This window comes from Poecilia reticulata, chromosome 5, assembly GCF_904066995.2.
Source record: "Poecilia reticulata chromosome 5, P_reticulata-male-v2, whole genome shotgun sequence".
NCBI classification, from domain to species: domain Eukaryota; kingdom Metazoa; phylum Chordata; class Actinopteri; order Cyprinodontiformes; family Poeciliidae; genus Poecilia; species Poecilia reticulata.
The window spans coordinates 18,720,877-18,737,825 of NC_088834.1; the positions used below are offsets into that span (position 1 = coordinate 18,720,877).

At 38.6% G+C, this 16,949-nt stretch overlaps 1 protein-coding gene and 1 long non-coding RNA gene across 4 annotated transcripts; one reads left to right on the top strand and one right to left on the bottom strand.

Annotated features, from left to right (window-relative positions):
• Positions 1–571: 571 nt before the first annotated feature.
• LOC145551717 (uncharacterized) lies at positions 572–3,871 on the bottom strand. Its single transcript, XR_014087603.1, has 3 exons — positions 3,026–3,871; positions 1,855–2,003; positions 572–927 (listed from the first exon to the last, which is right to left on the bottom strand). It is a non-coding gene; the product is annotated as an uncharacterized LOC145551717 (long non-coding RNA).
• An 800-nt stretch (positions 3,872–4,671) lies between these two features.
• os9 (OS9 endoplasmic reticulum lectin) lies at positions 4,672–16,738 on the top strand. Of its 3 annotated transcripts, none has more exons than XM_008410147.3 (15): positions 4,673–4,885; positions 5,270–5,452; positions 6,661–6,724; positions 7,371–7,447; positions 7,823–7,921; positions 8,173–8,374; positions 8,575–8,724; positions 8,855–8,973; positions 10,240–10,288; positions 10,454–10,536; positions 10,631–10,834; positions 11,522–11,717; positions 12,080–12,247; positions 12,610–12,719; positions 14,355–16,738. In XM_008410147.3, the coding sequence occupies exons 1-15, from the start codon at positions 4,718–4,720 to the stop codon at positions 14,490–14,492; spliced, it is 2,010 nt and encodes a 669-aa protein (XP_008408369.1). In that variant the 5' UTR covers positions 4,673–4,717; the 3' UTR covers positions 14,493–16,738. The 3 variants fall into 3 exon arrangements, with proteins under 3 accessions (XP_008408371.1, XP_008408369.1, XP_008408370.1); XM_008410148.2 differs by having other exon boundaries at positions 4,674–4,885; positions 10,457–10,536; XM_008410149.3 differs by lacking the exon at positions 12,080–12,247 and having other exon boundaries at positions 4,672–4,885.
• The last annotated feature ends 211 nt before the right edge of the window (positions 16,739–16,949 follow it).

Genomic DNA, 16,949 nt, shown 5'->3' on the forward strand with positions numbered 1-16,949 from the left:
CACAGACCATCGTGGTTCTTCGTGCACCCTTTGGGTTGTAGGACGTCTCATCAGTGTTCGTCTTCCTGCCAGTCGGTGTTTACCTTCAGGATGTCCAGAGACCTTCACCTTTCTGGAGCAGGAATCACATGAATCGGGAGTATTTCATCAGCAATATGCTGATGAAACATTTCTGATAAAAAAAAAAAATGTGTCTGATGTTCTTACAGAGTTGAAGTGCATTAACAATCTGTTGTTTTTAACTTCTCAATACGTTTAATTATGATTCACCTGATGTCCAAGTTATACTGGGAACAAATAAAGCTTTATTCCTTCTAATCCGACTGGTTCCTCTTCCATGTTTTCACATTTTTAACACTAAGAATTAAAAGTTTAAACTCAGTCTTAATTATCACTAATTAAGGTTACAGGTTTTGGATACATTTTCTCACTTTCTTACATTGAAGATTCTGCAGGAAGACAGATAAACAGTGAGTGGATAGAATGATGTTGTATTAACTAGAAACTAACAAACATGATTTGTATTTTGGGTTCTTGTTAATTGCAACCCTGATAATAATGTCAAAATGTTTGGTTTGCTGAATAATGTATTCGGTTTTGGATGGCTTCATTGGTAATCTACAATGTTAAGTTCAATGAAATATTTATATAATATAATGTTATTTTCACTCTGGCTTAAGCTCCTCACATTTTGGGAGGATTGTATTAGGACCTTGATATAGACTACAGTAAGTACAATAATGTATGGAGTGAGCAGAAATAATGAGACTTTGTTCACTGAGACACAACAACTTTTATTTTTCTTTTGTTTGTCTCAACTCTCCCTGGAGCTCTGCCATCTCAGCTGGTAGCTGCTTCCTCCTGAAGGAGATCCAGGTGTTCTGATGGTTCTCCATCATGTCAGCCATGTTGCTCTCCTTCTGCTCCCTGGTGATGAGATGATATAGCGTATAGCACATAAATGTAGATAAATAACAGAGTTACTAATGTGGACGTTACATACACATATGGAATTATTTAAAACCGACATACAACACTTTTTTTTTCATCCAGCTATACAGAATTATAAATAACTGGAATAGTTGTTTAAATTAAAGACAAAATATAATTACTTGTAAGTTTTAGACCTATGCAGGCATACAGCCATGGATAAAATACCACTATCGTTTTCTTCAGGTTTATTGTTCATTCTACAATTAATAATTCATAACAATTTGATTAGAGAACTGATATCTAGCCATTTTGCAATAGGATGTCATATAACATGTTTTATTATCTCACAAAGGGGGGAAACTCAAATGCAACAGCAAAATGAGAAACAATTGAAGCACGTAGATTCACACAAAGAAACAAAAGAAGGTAACATGCTGTACAATATTGAGTTCTTTATAACTGTAAAATGCAACTGTCTTCAGAAAATGTTTATGTAGTTTTTGAGCAATAAAAATACAGCAGACTTTATGTTTCAAATGTCTTCCATGACTGTATGCATGCAACCTTAAATGTAGTAAAAACCATTTAAGGTTTTTACTACATTTAAAACCTTAAATCTTATAAACCGATAAAGATAAAAGAACATCTAAAGTGCTGCGGTTCAAATCAGCCGCCACTGAAGTGAAGCGGGGATTTAAAAACCAATAAAAATAAAAATCACAGCAAGAAACCGAGACAGAATAAAAACACCAGTACCGATTAGAACAGTTCTTGTGCCTGCGTCGGAGCGATCGCTGATCTCCTCGCGGACGGAGTATCTTTTAAAATAAACGACTACAACCCCACAAGAGACAAAAACGAAGGACAGACAGTCCTTCGTTTTTGTATATATGTCTGGTATATACCAGACAGATATATCACCTGGCTGGAGAGCAGCAGCAGCGTTAGCTGCGTCTGAGTCGGTGTTCACCGAGGGGCAGCGTCGGCTCCGAAGCGGCTAACGAGGCTTTCCATTCTCTCCACTACGGTGACAAAAACGACTCATTCCTCACGGCTCCATCGAGCTGCCGCTGAATATTGAAATCCGATGCAAAGAAATAAAATGGCTAAGAAACATTCAATATTTGGACTGATTTCCCATAATTTCGCTCATGTATATAATGTACAGTGTTTTTTGTCACTAACTGTGTGTGTATCGTGTTTTGTGTGCGGAGGAGCGATTAGAAATTGCAGAGATCAGACTCGAGGTGAGGCAGGTCACCGCTGGGGGCGCTCATGTTCCCAGATATTGAGACTGCACAACTGCAGAGTAAGACACAGTGAGCTAGCCATGGAGCTAGCCACACAGTAAACAAGTAAAGTACAGCGATATATTTGTTTTCTTCTCTCTTCCGACGTCAACATGAAAGACTACATTTCTACACTTAAACAGTTTTCTAAAGTGGATTTTCAATTGAAGCAGGAGATGATAACTAAAGGAAGACCAACACCGGAGCTGAAAGTTTTACTTCAAGACAGTTTGATGATTCTCAAACAGAGCAGAGAAGACATGCTGAGGATAAACTTGGCTTTGGATGAAATATATTTTGTGCAGAATTAGGAGTGCATGGATTTCATTGATACGTAAAGATAAGACAGCAATAAGATGTTTTAGTTAAGTTTTTTTTTTTTATTAAATGTGCGTTTTGTGGGCTACAGTTAATGTTTAATTCAGTAAAGTAGAAGCGGTAGCTAATCTACCACAGCAATTATTTATTAATAAAACATTAAGCCTAAAACGTACTACAACAACAAACTAAAATGTTCTGTTCTGTGTGCAAAATTCTTGAATGTTTTTTTGTGTTAAATCCTAAAATATGAAGTGTTATTTTTGTCAGTTGCTATGGCAACGAGTCTGCGTAGCTTGGCGAATACAGATCACTTTGCTGTGGATCAGCACGAAATCAATACCTACATTTTTAAGTTTCACTGAGTTAACGCGGCTATGGATGACATGTAAAAGATTTGTCTTTTTGCCCCCCAGCATCGTATGCCTGCCCGAAATTTCCGTAGGTAGTATGCATGGTGTCTAAGTCATAAGTCAGTGTCTCACCAGCAATGAACATCACCGCACGTCACTGCTTCCATCACTTCCGTGTTGAGTTTCAAACTTTGCTCCTTCATTTTTCTTCTCTTTGCTGCTCCGTCTGTCCACGCCCTCAGCCAATCAGTGAACAGCAGTGAAGCTTGCCCGGCTGGCCGTGCTCCGAAGCAGGACCCTAAAAAGCAGGGCCAGCCCCGTAAAAAAGCAGGTGGAAACGCTAGGAAAGCGAGCGGAGCAGGTGTTATGCCCAGAAAAGCACGCCTGCCCAAATTTGCATCCCATGTCGCGGGAGCGCGCATCGCTGTAAGCTCTCGCATATTGACGAGGAAACGGATAAAAATATGACCGAAGAGGAAATTTTAAAGATAATTGTAACATTATCACGTTTCTCAACCGTGTAATCCCTAATACGGTGGGTTTTATTTCGCAAATTATTTGAAATAAATACGGTTTTTACACTTTTATTGACACATATGAGTCGAACTTTTTTTTCAGTCCGTGTCTGTTGTAAACGTTCTCCACAAATGGTTTGAAATTCTCTGCTTTGTCTTTTGATACCATAATAGCTCAAAAGCATTGCAACAGAGACCCATTATGTAGAACATTTTATATCATGCTTCACTTCTAGTCTGTTAATGTAGGAGGAAATGCAACTTAATTTATGAGCCTGAAAATATTTGCATCCGTCTTGTTGATATGAAACTTATAGCATTAGCTCAGAGAACAAGTGTCATTACGTAGAAGAGATTAAATCATTTCAGCTCTTTATTTCCCCCAATTAGCACAGGGATGCATGTTTTGGCAATATAGATTTTGAGCCTGCCACAATATGCATCCCTTCTCTATTCCCCTCAAATATTACAAATATCTTTAAAATTTCCTCTTCGGTCATATTTTTATCCGTTTCCTCGTCAATATGCGAGAGCTTAGAGCGATGCGCGCTCCCGCGACAGGGTATGCAAATTTGGGCAGGCGTGCTTTTCTGGGCATAACAGAACAGAAAAGCACTTACTCGGTAAATGGGCCAAGTCGAGCCGGTGGAAAAGGGGCATTATTAAACAAGAAAACAAAGGGAAAATCTGATTTGTAGAACCAAATCTGATTTGGTTTTGTCCCCCTTTTTGGATGAATGTGATGAGGTAGAGGGGAAAAAACAAGCAAGATGGAATATGTCAGGTCACAGTCTAGACTCAGACCTACCCAAAACTTTATAAAACTCCATGTGTTGCAGCTAAACTCTCATATAGACAATGTGTGTGGATAAATCAAGGAAGGGAGGAAGAGAAAAGGAAACAGGAGGCAGAGTGGGAGAAGAGATTGGTAAGAAAGGGAGTCGGTGAAAACTACACTTAATTAAATTGTGGATCCAGACAGTCTAAAATGTGGCATATTCAAAACAGCAAAACATACAGCCCAAGTGGTTATGCGTGCCTCTCTCCAAAAACGTGTGTTAATTTTATAAAAAGACAAACGCCGAAAGCTAATCGTGTCTGCTGAAGGGGCGGTGTCCACAGCGCCGCCCCTTCAAAATCTGACCCAGTCTTTCAAACAAACACACCTCGGAAACGTAAAGCCCGCTGACGAACAGGAATGTGGTCCAATGACAGCACAGGATTTATTTCAGTGACCAATCAGCGTCTACCATGTCAGGCGTTGTGTGTTTGGTTGCCAGCGGAGCGCCAGAGGGAGGAGGCGGTGGTTATGATCAGAGGTTTAACGATGGCGGCTTCCTCCGTACGGTGGCTGAAGAGACTGTGCCTTGTTGTTTTGATATGTCCCCTCTTTGTCTCAGCCTTTTTGAACTTAGAGGAGCTCAATGAAATGAAATATGGGATTCAAATTCTTTCCGACCCCGTCATCTTGGGGCAGGTGAGTCAAGGCGTTTCAGACGCTAACGGTAACATGTAGCACTTTGGCTAGGACGAAAGCTACTGTTTTTAGCGATAATGTTTTTGTATAGTCGTAATTGTTAACGTACGCCAAGACTGTTGGTTCGTTTGGATTTAAGACATTTTCTTAAATCTTGACCTGGAGATTAACGAAGTAGTTGTGAGTTTGCGCTGTTGCAATGCGCAGCTCATTGCAACAGCTGTCACTACATCTTTTACAAAGGTAGCTTCTCTATTTCCACTGTGTTTACATCACAAACACTTAACTGTTTGCAAACCACCAAGATTGCTTGCTAAAAATCAATGTTCAGTGTGTATATTAAAAGCTAAAACAGTTGTTGGGGCTGTCTTCTTAATGTTTTAGACCAAGACAGAGGAGGTCATGATGGTGTCCAATAAATACAAGCAGCTCTATGAATGTCGACTTCCAGCCCAGGCGGTCCGGTTTCATCAGGATCCAGCTTCTGAACCCGACTCGCAGGGCTACACTGGACCAGACATCCCGGAGCTGCTGAGGCCAATGCACAAAGCCCCTTGTCTTGTGAAGGTTGGTGCTTAAACGTATCTGTGTCTGCCTCTGCTTATCTGTGTAATCCAGTTATCAGATGCTCAACCTGTTAATTAATAAAGCGATTAGAAAGCGTTCGTTTCAAACTACAGCACAGTGATAGTGGCTCACAGTTGAGCTTTTGCTGGAAAATAGTTTAATACATGTGCTATTGCACATGTTGCTCTTACACTGACTAATAAATGTTTATGATTTTTTGCAACTTTACTGCTTATACATTTTTTCATACAGAGGTGCCTCAGTGTAATGGGAACTACTAGTTCTGTAATTGTACTACTACCTCTTTGGATTTGGTTACTATTTCTACAAGATAACACCATTTCCTGTAACCCGAATTGTTTTACTGTTGCTTTTATCTTTAAAACAAAAATGATGCAAGGTTGGCAGGCATAATGCTTTTCTTTTCTTGGAAACAGTACATAGTATCTTAGTATATAACACATTTTCCTTGAAAAATCAAGAATTTGGTTGAAGTCTTTTCCAGATCCGGACAAGTATGGAAAAGGAAAAAGTCTTGTGCTGTTAGATTTGTATTCTCTGTTCTTTTTACCTATATGATAAACATACCTTTGCAGTGTTTTTGTTGGTATTTTGTTAAAAAAAATACACATAATCCTCCTTAGCATAGATTTTCATAATTTATTTAACTAGATCTGGATTTCACTTTCATAACTGTCTTTGTTTTTCATTCAGTTTCTTTCAGTTCCTCCCTAAAAATCTACAGATGCAGACACATTTCCAGACTCTCATAGGTTTATTGGATAGATATTTTAGTCTTTAGTCATTAAGGTGGGAAAGATGTGGATACAATCACCTTTTGGAGAAGTAATGAACTATCAAGTTTAAAGTTGTCGGCTTTTAACAACAACAAAAAAGGAAGTTCTGGGGCGCCCCACATGCGGAGGCTATAGATCCACCCTGGATTCGATTCCTGACCTTGGAATCTTTGCTGCATGTCTCCCCCCTTCGCTCAATCCACATCTCTCGTCTGGCAGCTATCAACAGAGACAACAAAAATGAGGAAGTTTTGCAGTGAAGAAAAACGCAGTAGCCAGCATTTCCCCAGTTTTATGAGAAGACCTTCCAAGTTCACACAAAATTGTTTTTTTTGTGTGTATTTTTCTGTGTTCAGATGACAAAAGAAATGCTGCATTGAAAAGATAATCTACTGTCTTTGTTTATTGCAGACAAAGGACTGGTGGACATACGAGTTTTGTTACGGTCATCATATTAGACAGTATCACCTTGAAGGTAAAAACAATTCATTTCTTTAATTGACGAGCATAAATGTAAAGTAAAAAATATATGTTTTTCTCTGACCTAAATTTTTTCAGGTGAGTTAAACCAGGTGTGTCTCCAGTCGGTCCTCAACTGTTGGTACTCTACATGTTTTAGATTTCTCTCGGTGGTGGTGACTACCTGCTAAAGCATGTTAATGTTCTGCAGAAGCCTGCTACAGGCCTCCATTTGACACCATTTGATCCACTTGTGTTGATTCAGAGAGAGAACTAAAACATGGAGGACACCAGCCTTTGACTTCATACAATGCTGTAAACCAGGGACTCTTCTCTCATACGCTGCTCTGTTGGGTTATAACTTGGTGTCGGTTCCTTGCAGGATTGTGTTTAAATCATTCAGTTGCTTTTTAAAAAAAAATCAGAATTGTCAAAGAATATGAAAGAGATCCTGCTTTAAATTATATATGAATGTTTTGAACAAAGTTCTGAGATGCCACCAAACAATTATTAATAATCATTAATAATTAAATTTATTACAGTAATGTTTGTCTGAGCTCTCATGTTGGTGTGAAAACCTCTTTTTCCAGAGGAATGTTTTGTTTTCTTTTTAAACCTACATTGCCAATGAAACCTGTTTGACAAACGTGTTTTCTTCTCAGACTCAGAAATCAAAGGGGATGTTCTCTTTCTGGGACACTATGAGTCTGAATTTGATTGGAACAATGAAACAGCAAAGGTGAGACTCACCTTTTCTTGTATGAATTGCAGTTTTTTTAAAAAAAAAGTTTTTTTTTAAAAAAAAGTTTTTTTTAAAAAGTTTTTTTTTTAAAAAAAAACTTTTTTTTTTTAAAAAAAAAAGTTGTTTTTTTTTTTTTTAAATGAAGTCGATGTGAAAAAAATTGTGAAAACATTTATTAATTGTAATTTTTGTTGTGGAAACTGTAAAGGTATCAGAGACACGACTCAAGACAAAATGCATCCCACAGTTGTAACACGATAAAATAGGAACATAGTACATTTGATACTTTTTCAAGGCACTGAGTGTCTTGCGTGTTTCTTTTAATAATCATCTCTAACACATCATGTTACAGCATATCTCTTCATCTTGCAGGCCTCTAAACAGCACAAACTGAAACGATACCACAGCCAGACCTATGTAAATGGGTCCAAGTGTGACCTAAATGGAAATCCTAGAGAGACCGAAGTCCGGGTGAGACATCTAAATTTACAAAATGATTGTAATATGAGTAACCCAAGTAGCTGTGGTCAAAAAGGGCTTGCGTCCTATTTGCAGTTTCTTTTACATCCAGATTTATTTATGTGTAAAACTGAGCACGACTGAATAAGCACCTTGTGTAACTTTCAAATGTTTGTAGGCTTCCCTTACAATGGGCTCAGAAGTTCCTTTTATTCTCCTGTGTTGTCACAATCTGACTCTATTATTGACTCTACTATTTCCAGTTTGTATGTGAAGATGGCTCGAGTGACTACGTCGCCCGTGTGGACGAGCCACAGTCGTGCCGCTACGTGTTGACAGTTCACACCAGTCGCACCTGCCAGCATCCGTTTCTGCGCCCGCCGTCCTCCTCCAAGCCGCAGGGCATCGTGTGCCAGCCGGCTCTGAGTGCACAACAGTACATGGATTATGTGAAGGCTCAAGTCTGTGAGTGAACACAAACACCAGGTTCACAATGCAGGAACATATTTCATTTATTTATTTTTTTGCTTTATATTGGTGCAGTAGCAGTATGGTTATATAGAGTGAAATAATCTGTCTAATTTATCCGTTATTTACAAGTGTGAAACATAACAGGATGCGTGACGACATGTCTGTTGCTGCTCTGTTCCTCCGACTGTTCCCAGCGGACACGAAGCGTAAAGTGGAGCAGATCTCCGAGGAGCTGAAGAATCTTGATGAGATGCTGGCTGGTAATGAAGGCGCAGATGGGACAGTCGAGGTAACGGCAGAGGAGACCACTCCTACACCAAACAGCCACCAAGATACGTCAAATGGTAAAACGCAAACTCAAAGAACTTGGACAATATTTTTCAGCTACATATATTAAAATAACATATTATTCAGGATGCAAATTGTAGTATTTTTCTTATTTACAAAGATGTATGTCTGTTTTCTGTCTTTAAGCGGGAAATTCCGATGCGACTCAAGATACACCGTCAGAAGAGACGGATGATGCTGATTTTTGGGAAGGAGTGACAAAACCTGGAAAATTAAAATCCACAGCTTCCCATCAAGACAAGGAGGTACTGAATGATACAGCGACACCAAGATTAAACGTTGAGAAAAATCACACGTTTTTCATGCAAATTTATTATGAGTTTGTTGCAAATTTTCTGTGGAAATGGTCAAAAACATTGGGTTTAAGAGATGCTAACTCCCACCAGTAGGTGGTAGTATTTCTTACCTCTGCTTCTCTGCTGCCACAGCATTTGTTGATGTCAAGTTATAGTGTGACTGACATGGCAAGCAACAAAAAGTCCCATTTGCATTTGCTATATTTGCATTTTAAATGCAAATATAGCAAAATTCCATGCAAATCTTTCTAAAGTGGCACCACAAAAATCACTGATTTTGATTTTAAATAATCACAAAAACAACTTTGGAGGGACTGATTAAAGTAGTTCTTGTTTCAATTTACAGTTTCACTTATCAGGATGTAATAAAAAAATATATATCAGATCCTATCCAGTATAAAACAGATTTATTTACTTTTGGAGAAATTGGCAGAGAGTCAGTAATGTTTTTTTGTTTGTTTGTTTTTTTTAAAGCATATTGCTTGTTCAGGATGAAATGAAAGAATAAAGTAGCAGTTTGGTGCTGCAGATTATGTCCAACGTATTTACCGATAATAGAAATATATTGACCTCAGTAAAAATATGTTTCAGTAGTTTTCTTGAGCATACAAATACTTACCTTTCCAATACAAAATAGAAAAATATAAGATTATTAATCTTAATGCTGTTCTTCAATCCAGAGACTTTGTAAAGGCTTCACCAAACTTTTGTTTTTTTGTCAGAAAGTTTGTTCACGTGAAAAACAACCAACATCCTCCATAAACCTTCTTACTGAAACATTCAGGAGGAGTACAGCTCACTACTTAAATTTGCTGTGATGTATTTTCACATATTTTTTGATGTATTTTCGACTTCCTGTGTATTTGAACTGTAAACTGAAGGTTTTATTCAAAGTTTAGTGCAATTTTGCAGCCTTGACACTCCAACTTTCCTTTTCTGTTTGTTTATTTCATTTGTCTCAGTGCACACTCCAAATCTTCAGTAGGAAATCACAGGGAGGCTGCATCAGATGTTGTTTGTGCTATAATATTTTTTAATCTGACTAAAACACATAAAATCATTTGACAAACAAGCTACATTTTCTCATTATAGAAACCCTCATATCTCCTTTTTAAAAATTATTTTTGCACTTCCATTATTTACCACTAGGGTGTGGGATTTTTCTTTTTCTATTCAATCTTTCACGGCCGTAACTAAATGTTTTCCTTTTGAAAGGTGGTGAATGGCGACTATAACTCACTAGCAGACAATGAAGCAGAAGAAGGTACTGTTGTTTAAACAATGAAGAGTATAATTTATTACTATTCAGGTCACTGATTTACAACCATAAACTTTTAAACATATGTTTTACTTGTAACTTATGTCTTAGAACCATATATGTCTACGTACCCTGTGGTCATGGTTTATGTGATTTTATGTTTCCTTTAAGCAGAACGATTCAACTTTAAAATCATCACAGACCCAGCAGATCTGATGAAATTTGTTCAACACCTTAAGGAGAGCAACAGGAAGGTCAGGACTTTCCCCACATCTCGTTTTCTCCATTTCCTTGTTTTTGTGTGGTGCAGAGAATAAACTTTGCAATACATAAATCCTTTTGCTACAGAAAGCAGAAAACCAGGCTGAAAATAGAGAAGAGAAATCAACAGGCGACAGGCATCCAGGGAAACTCAGGGGGGAGGAGAGAGACGAAGACGAGAACTTGCTGGAGGAGTTCGAGGATGAGATGTCCGACCTCTCTGTGCCTTCTGAGAAGATAGAAGAGATAAAAGAAGAAATGCAGAAGGAGTTTGACAACATCATAGATGAGGTTTGAACCCTAAGATAAACCTTACACTACATTAGACACGGCAGACAATTAAGACCCAAATCTGTTTGTTTTTTTTGTTTTTTTTCCCCAAATGTGACATTCATCAGATTTTTTTTTCACACACAATTCAGATTTTTCCACCCCTCAAACAAATTGAGTTGTGCGATGCGTGTCTGATTGTTTTCAAAGTGTCTGCAGTCTGAAGAGTCATGTTTCTCTTTCTGTTATTGATCATAATTCTGCTTCCTTCGTGTTGTTTTATCATCTCCCATTGCTTTAAATTGATCTGGTGATTCTGGCATTTGTTATAACATTTCAAATTTAAAAGTACTTTATCGATCCCAAAGGAACATTTTTACGTGTAATAGATCCAGTTTCTAAATGAAATTATTTAAATAAATAAATGTCACCCTAACTCGTATTAATTCACCTGCACACTTCACTTCACACTTAGTCTGTGACATTTACCGTCTTCTTCTGCGCATGCGAGTCGTTTTAGCTTTGTAAAACTTTCACACCCAAGTCCTATTGCAGTCGCATCATTCGGTAATAATATGGGGACAAAAATTGAACTTAAAAAAATAAGTTGTAATTGAGCATCAAGACCTGCAGTGTGAATGTTGCCTCAGAGATCTAATTTGTGGCATTTAAGCGAAACTGAATGTCATCAATGTGTTTATGTTGCAGGCCCAGCAGGAGCTGGAAACCGAGGGTCTTAAAGGAGAGTTTGATCGCACTCAGGCAACACAGGCTCTGGAGACGACTTTGGATAAGTTACTGGATCATCTGGAGGAGAAGGACGTTGAAGACGCCCAGCAGCAGAAGGTCCAACGGACCAGCGACCCGAGTAGAGGCAGCCCCAGCCTGGCTCCTCAGCAGCCAGGTAACCGCCACGGGCCTGAAGCCCTGGGCCGCCGTCATCCTGTGCATGTCTGTCATCATCACAACCATTCATGATCACCCGTTATATTCTTCATCTCAGAAAACGGAGATGCAAAAATAAGAGATGTTCTCAGATTAAACTCTTAGTCGGTTTGGGGTCTTTTGCTGCCATTAATTTAGATGTGGGTGACTTAGTTTTCATCAATAAACTCAAAACTGAAATGAATGAAAGCAAACCCATTGACCTGAATTCGCCGCGCCACAGAAATGTTCCTGAAAAGTTTATTTGGCGCCTTCGGCCTGTGACGCTGCTGACGGGTTTTGAGGTGAATTGTCTCTTCTGTCCCTCTCTTGTCACCTCAGACCAAGCAGCTGACGACCACGTTAAGATCAAAATTACTAAGTATAAGACGGGCAGCAGCCCTGATGGTGAGGTCAAAGTTGAGGAGATGGGCGAAGGAGACCCCCAGTGGCAGCACATAAAGGACGTGGTTAAAGAACAGCTAGAGAAGGCAGGACTGAAGGCTGAAGGTATGAAGGGGCAGTGCGGCGACACACACAGCCTTTTATCTTTTCCATCGCCTGTCTTTAGCTTTATTGCTATCTGTCTCCTTCTGTCTTTATCTTTACATCTTTTATAGTAATTTTCCGTAACAGCTTAGCCATGAAAATGGCGACAAATCCTCTCTGTGCTTCTTCAAAATGGAAATAGACGGCAGCTGTAAGCCGAAGCTTGTTTAAAAGATATTTGGAGATGAAGGGTTTGTCATTTCTGTGTCTCCTTTCATCCGCTCTTCTGTTCGCTCCATTCATCCGTATTAATCTGTCATTCAGCTGTGTTGCTCTTGAACTGTCTGGGTGATCGTGTTTTTATCCTTGTGTCCTTGTTAAAGGTAAAATTGAGGTGAAGATTTTGACACGAAAGAATGCAGAGGATACAGGCGATCAGTGGCTGACTGAAGAAGACACCAAGTCCTTCAGGGAGCTGCTCATAAACCTCTTGGTAATTTACCCATAAGTCACTGTACCTAAATTTAAACACTTTGTTTGAAACGGGCTGTGGAGTTTACAGACTGAGTCACTGAATTAGATTATTATTGAAAAACTCAATTTAGTTTCACAGGAAAATTAAAGAGAGCATCTTTGTGCCTCTAATGATCTTTATTTCCTTCTGGGAAATGCACTGATGATGGAGCGTATAATTTAACTTTATCTTAACAACAGTTACGATAAGATGAATATCATTTATGCAGGTAAAAATCACTTGAACAGCTTTGTATCATTTATGCTGACCTTAATCACAACATTCTGCTATTGTGTTTCACGCAGGAAACTCTAACGTTTCAAACCCTCAGAACCAACTGAGGTTTTCTCTCGGCTTAATTTGAAAACTAAAGTGAAAACTGAAACATAACGTGAGGCCATCATTTACCACAAAACTCCAAACCTCCAAGACCCAGATTAGACTCTAATCAAATGGTCCTGACTCCAGTTTTCATATTAGCTTTAATCTAAGTTGAAACAAATGTTTATTTAATGTCCCTTTGGATGGATAAAGTCTTTCTATTTTTTATTTTTTATTTTTTTAGGATCCAACCAACTCAAAGCTTACAGTTCCACACTCAGGATTAATGTGTGTCCAAATTCATAGAGGCAGAATTAAGTAACATCCTTGATTCAGATTGCAAATTATAAAGCGTCTCTGTGTGGATTATTCTGGTTTTCAGCAATACTTTATTTTATTTATTTTTTTGGTGTGGGGGGGCATTCTTAGAAAATAGGTGACTGTAAGTAGATCCTAATTCCTCTGACTGAGAAAAACTGAAGTCTTTCGTTTCTTGAAGTAGTTGGTGGATGCTTTCCATAGCTTGGACAATTTTATTTATTTTTTTTAAATCTACAAGCTGACTGATCCAGTTTGCGCACAAAGATGATTCTGCTTCAGCTTCAAGGTTCTTGCCCGGGCGCGATGTGGCGCAGAGTTCCTTCCCCTTTTCTCTGTCTGTTATTGCTGACATCACTGAGATTTAAAATGTGTAAAAACGGAAATCTTCTCTTTTACTATTACTTTTTAGGCATTACTTGGCTTCACAGTCAGTTAATCAGAGAGCTATTTTAGTTTGTTTTAACAGGGCTGCCACTAACAACTTTTTCTTTTTTTTAAAGGTAGAAATAGAGGTTGGTGTACTCCTGTGTAACATTCACCAAGTAACATTCACCAAAGGGGTCAAACTCCAGTCACTTAAGTCCAGTTTCTGGCACATCATGCTCACATAATGTTCAGCCAATGTTTACATCCAGATTTAATGCATGACTGTTCAGGCGTTTGAAAACAATTGGATGATTATCCGATGCAATACCACATATGGAAGTGGAACGAATCCTGATTTTATTTTGGAGTGAAAAGATCAGAATTGGGCCGTTCAGACTGCAGTGTAACAGTCACATATGGGCAAAAACAGCTAATTTGGTTTGCATTTGCCAGCGTTTGCTGTTGACTCTGGAGTCTGCATCGTGCCACTCCTCTGTGTTGAACCCGTAGAGATTTAGAAGCATGCACTTTTAACCAAATTTTAACTTTGCAAGTCACTCCACTAACACTGCATTTGTCTGATTTGTTTTTTGCTTTACTCCACAGACTGGAGGCACAGAGGAGGTCTATAAAGAGCAGAAGAGACAGCAGGAGCTTGAGAACAACTACAGGTTTGTATGGGGAGAAAGTCAAGAGGAAACCCAGTCATCGAGCACGTCGGACTCGGACGACGTGGACATTTGAGCTCATGGCGTACATTCACTGCCCCTGCTGCAATGAACTCCTGTGGAGACCAGTAGGTGGAGGGACTATAAACCATTACCACAGTTTGTTTGAAAAGCCTAATCAATTATTGCTGTTGAATCTGATAAGTGGTATGTAACTCCGCTGTTTGCACATTCAGAAAATAACTTAATGTGAACTGAAAAGGCAATAATGTCGGTGTTCAGACAACGTTCAGATGCTGCACAAAGTTTGCGTGAGCTGCACTTGTGCAGTTGAATGAAGTTATGCATTTTCCCTTTTTTGATGGGATTCAGTTTGTAGAAGGCCGACGGAACCTGATGGCATGAGGAGAATGTTTCTAGAAACATTTTCTGGCGTCGCTGAACATTTACATCGACTTCTGAAACTGCAATCAGTTCTGCGCCGTCTGCGATGCTGCCATTCACTTCAATTCTTACTTGCTAATTTATCAGACGTGTGAAATTCTGTACCTTGCACTGCATATTTGTCATGCTGAAAAGTATACGATGACGAAGACGACAACAACAAGCAACGTTGAAACCGAACAAATTTAACGACAAAAATCACAATTATTCACAGCTGTATATTTTATTTGTTTTATTGAGTTTTATCTGACATATCAACACAGTGTAAAATCCAAAGTGAAAGGAAATGCACGTTGTTTTCAGAGGTGTTTAAGTAATTAAAATATACAAATTGTGGCTTGAATTTGTATTTAGTCTCTTGAGTTAATACAATGTTGATCCACAGTTTGTTTAAATTTTCGATTCAAGTCACTCCATCGGCTTGAAATATGACAAATGGCTTGAAATCAGAGAATGGAGCGGCTCTGTTGGTCTTGCCACAGCGTGTCAATCATATTTAAGTCTGCACTTTGGCCTGTTTGAGCTAGGTCATTTTATGGTGGCTCTGGCTGAAGGTTTAGGGTTGTTGCTTTACTGAACCTGTGCCGCCCCAGCCTCATTGCTGATGCATCCTGCAACCGTTTTTTTTTTGTTTTTTTTTTCCTGTTTGTATATTTAGCTCTACCACACTTCACATTAACTCTGCTCTGTCCCTGCAGAACAAAAACATTTCCATATAATTACTTTCACGTCACATTGATGTTGTGCTCGTTGTGTCGGTTTTCTATCACATATTGTCTAAAAAAATGAAGTTGTAGTCTCAACTCAGCAGACCACCTTCTCTCACATGTTCACTGGGTTCCTATCATGGCCTTTGGTGTACTTTAAACAGAGCTTCGTATGTCTTTTTTTTTTTTGTTATGCTTTTCTTCTTGCCATTTCCATGGGAAGTCTTGTGGAAATGATGACTTGTGGTTGTCTTGTCAATACATTCTCCCACCTGAGCTGTGGATGGCTGCAGCTCCTCCAGAATTACCAGTTAAATGCTCTGTTTGCCGGACCCGTCTTAGCTGTAGTTGTGCAGCACCTCTTCCATCTTCGGACGACTTGAATGGTGCTCTGCACTGGGTATTTTGTAACTTATCTCTGCTTTAAATTTCTCCACTACTTTATCTCTGACCCGTCGTCTGTCCTCTTTCTCTCTTCATGATGTTTGTTCACCAACAAACCTCTGAGGCCTTAAGAGAACAGCTGTATTTGTTGGGAGATTAAATCACACTCAAAACTGTTTACCAATTAGTTGCTTGTTTTTTTTTATTTAGGGATTTTAAAGTGAAAGAGGCAAAGCACTTTTCAGATTTGTATTTGAAATCCATTCGCATTTCTGTCTATTTCTCAAAAGTTTACAACTTGGTGTTGGTTGGTCACTTAAAATCCCAATAAGACACCTTCACGTTTGCGGCTATAACGTGACGAAACATGAAGCCGTTTAACAGATATGAATACTTCTGAGCGGCCCTGTGTATGTGCACAAACTCTTGCCCCAAATATGTATGATTTTTCTGCCAAATACAAATGAAAGGAACTCTAAACGGTTCGATGAACCATTGTCGTGCAGCAAGGTTTTCAAAGCATGTGTGTTTCTATTCGTTTGTGACAAAGATAGTTAATTTATATTAATTTAGCAAAATACATGCCACCATTTTCTGTAAAGTTCATCTTGTGAAATGAATGAATTCAGATTTGGATTTAAAGGGCTGAATTTGTATAGTTTGTGAATAATTCTGCTTCTTGGAGCTCTGTTTGTACATAATTGTCGATTATACATTAAATCGTTTCTGTTGTGTTTTAACACAAATTAAGTGGAGAATAAACTCCTTGAGTAAATGTGTTTAACAATACAGACTCTGTGCTTTTGTTATACAACTCCAAATTCAATGGTGGAATGGTATTTTATGTAAACTGGTTTAATTCGCATGGTAAGTGCATTCAGGTAATAGGGGTGTATTTCTTTACATAGTCTCTAAATTAGTGAAGAACCTAGCTTTGTTAGAGCTAATGAGTTTGCTGACTGTCAGCTACCGTATTTATAAAGCAAACAAAAAAAAGT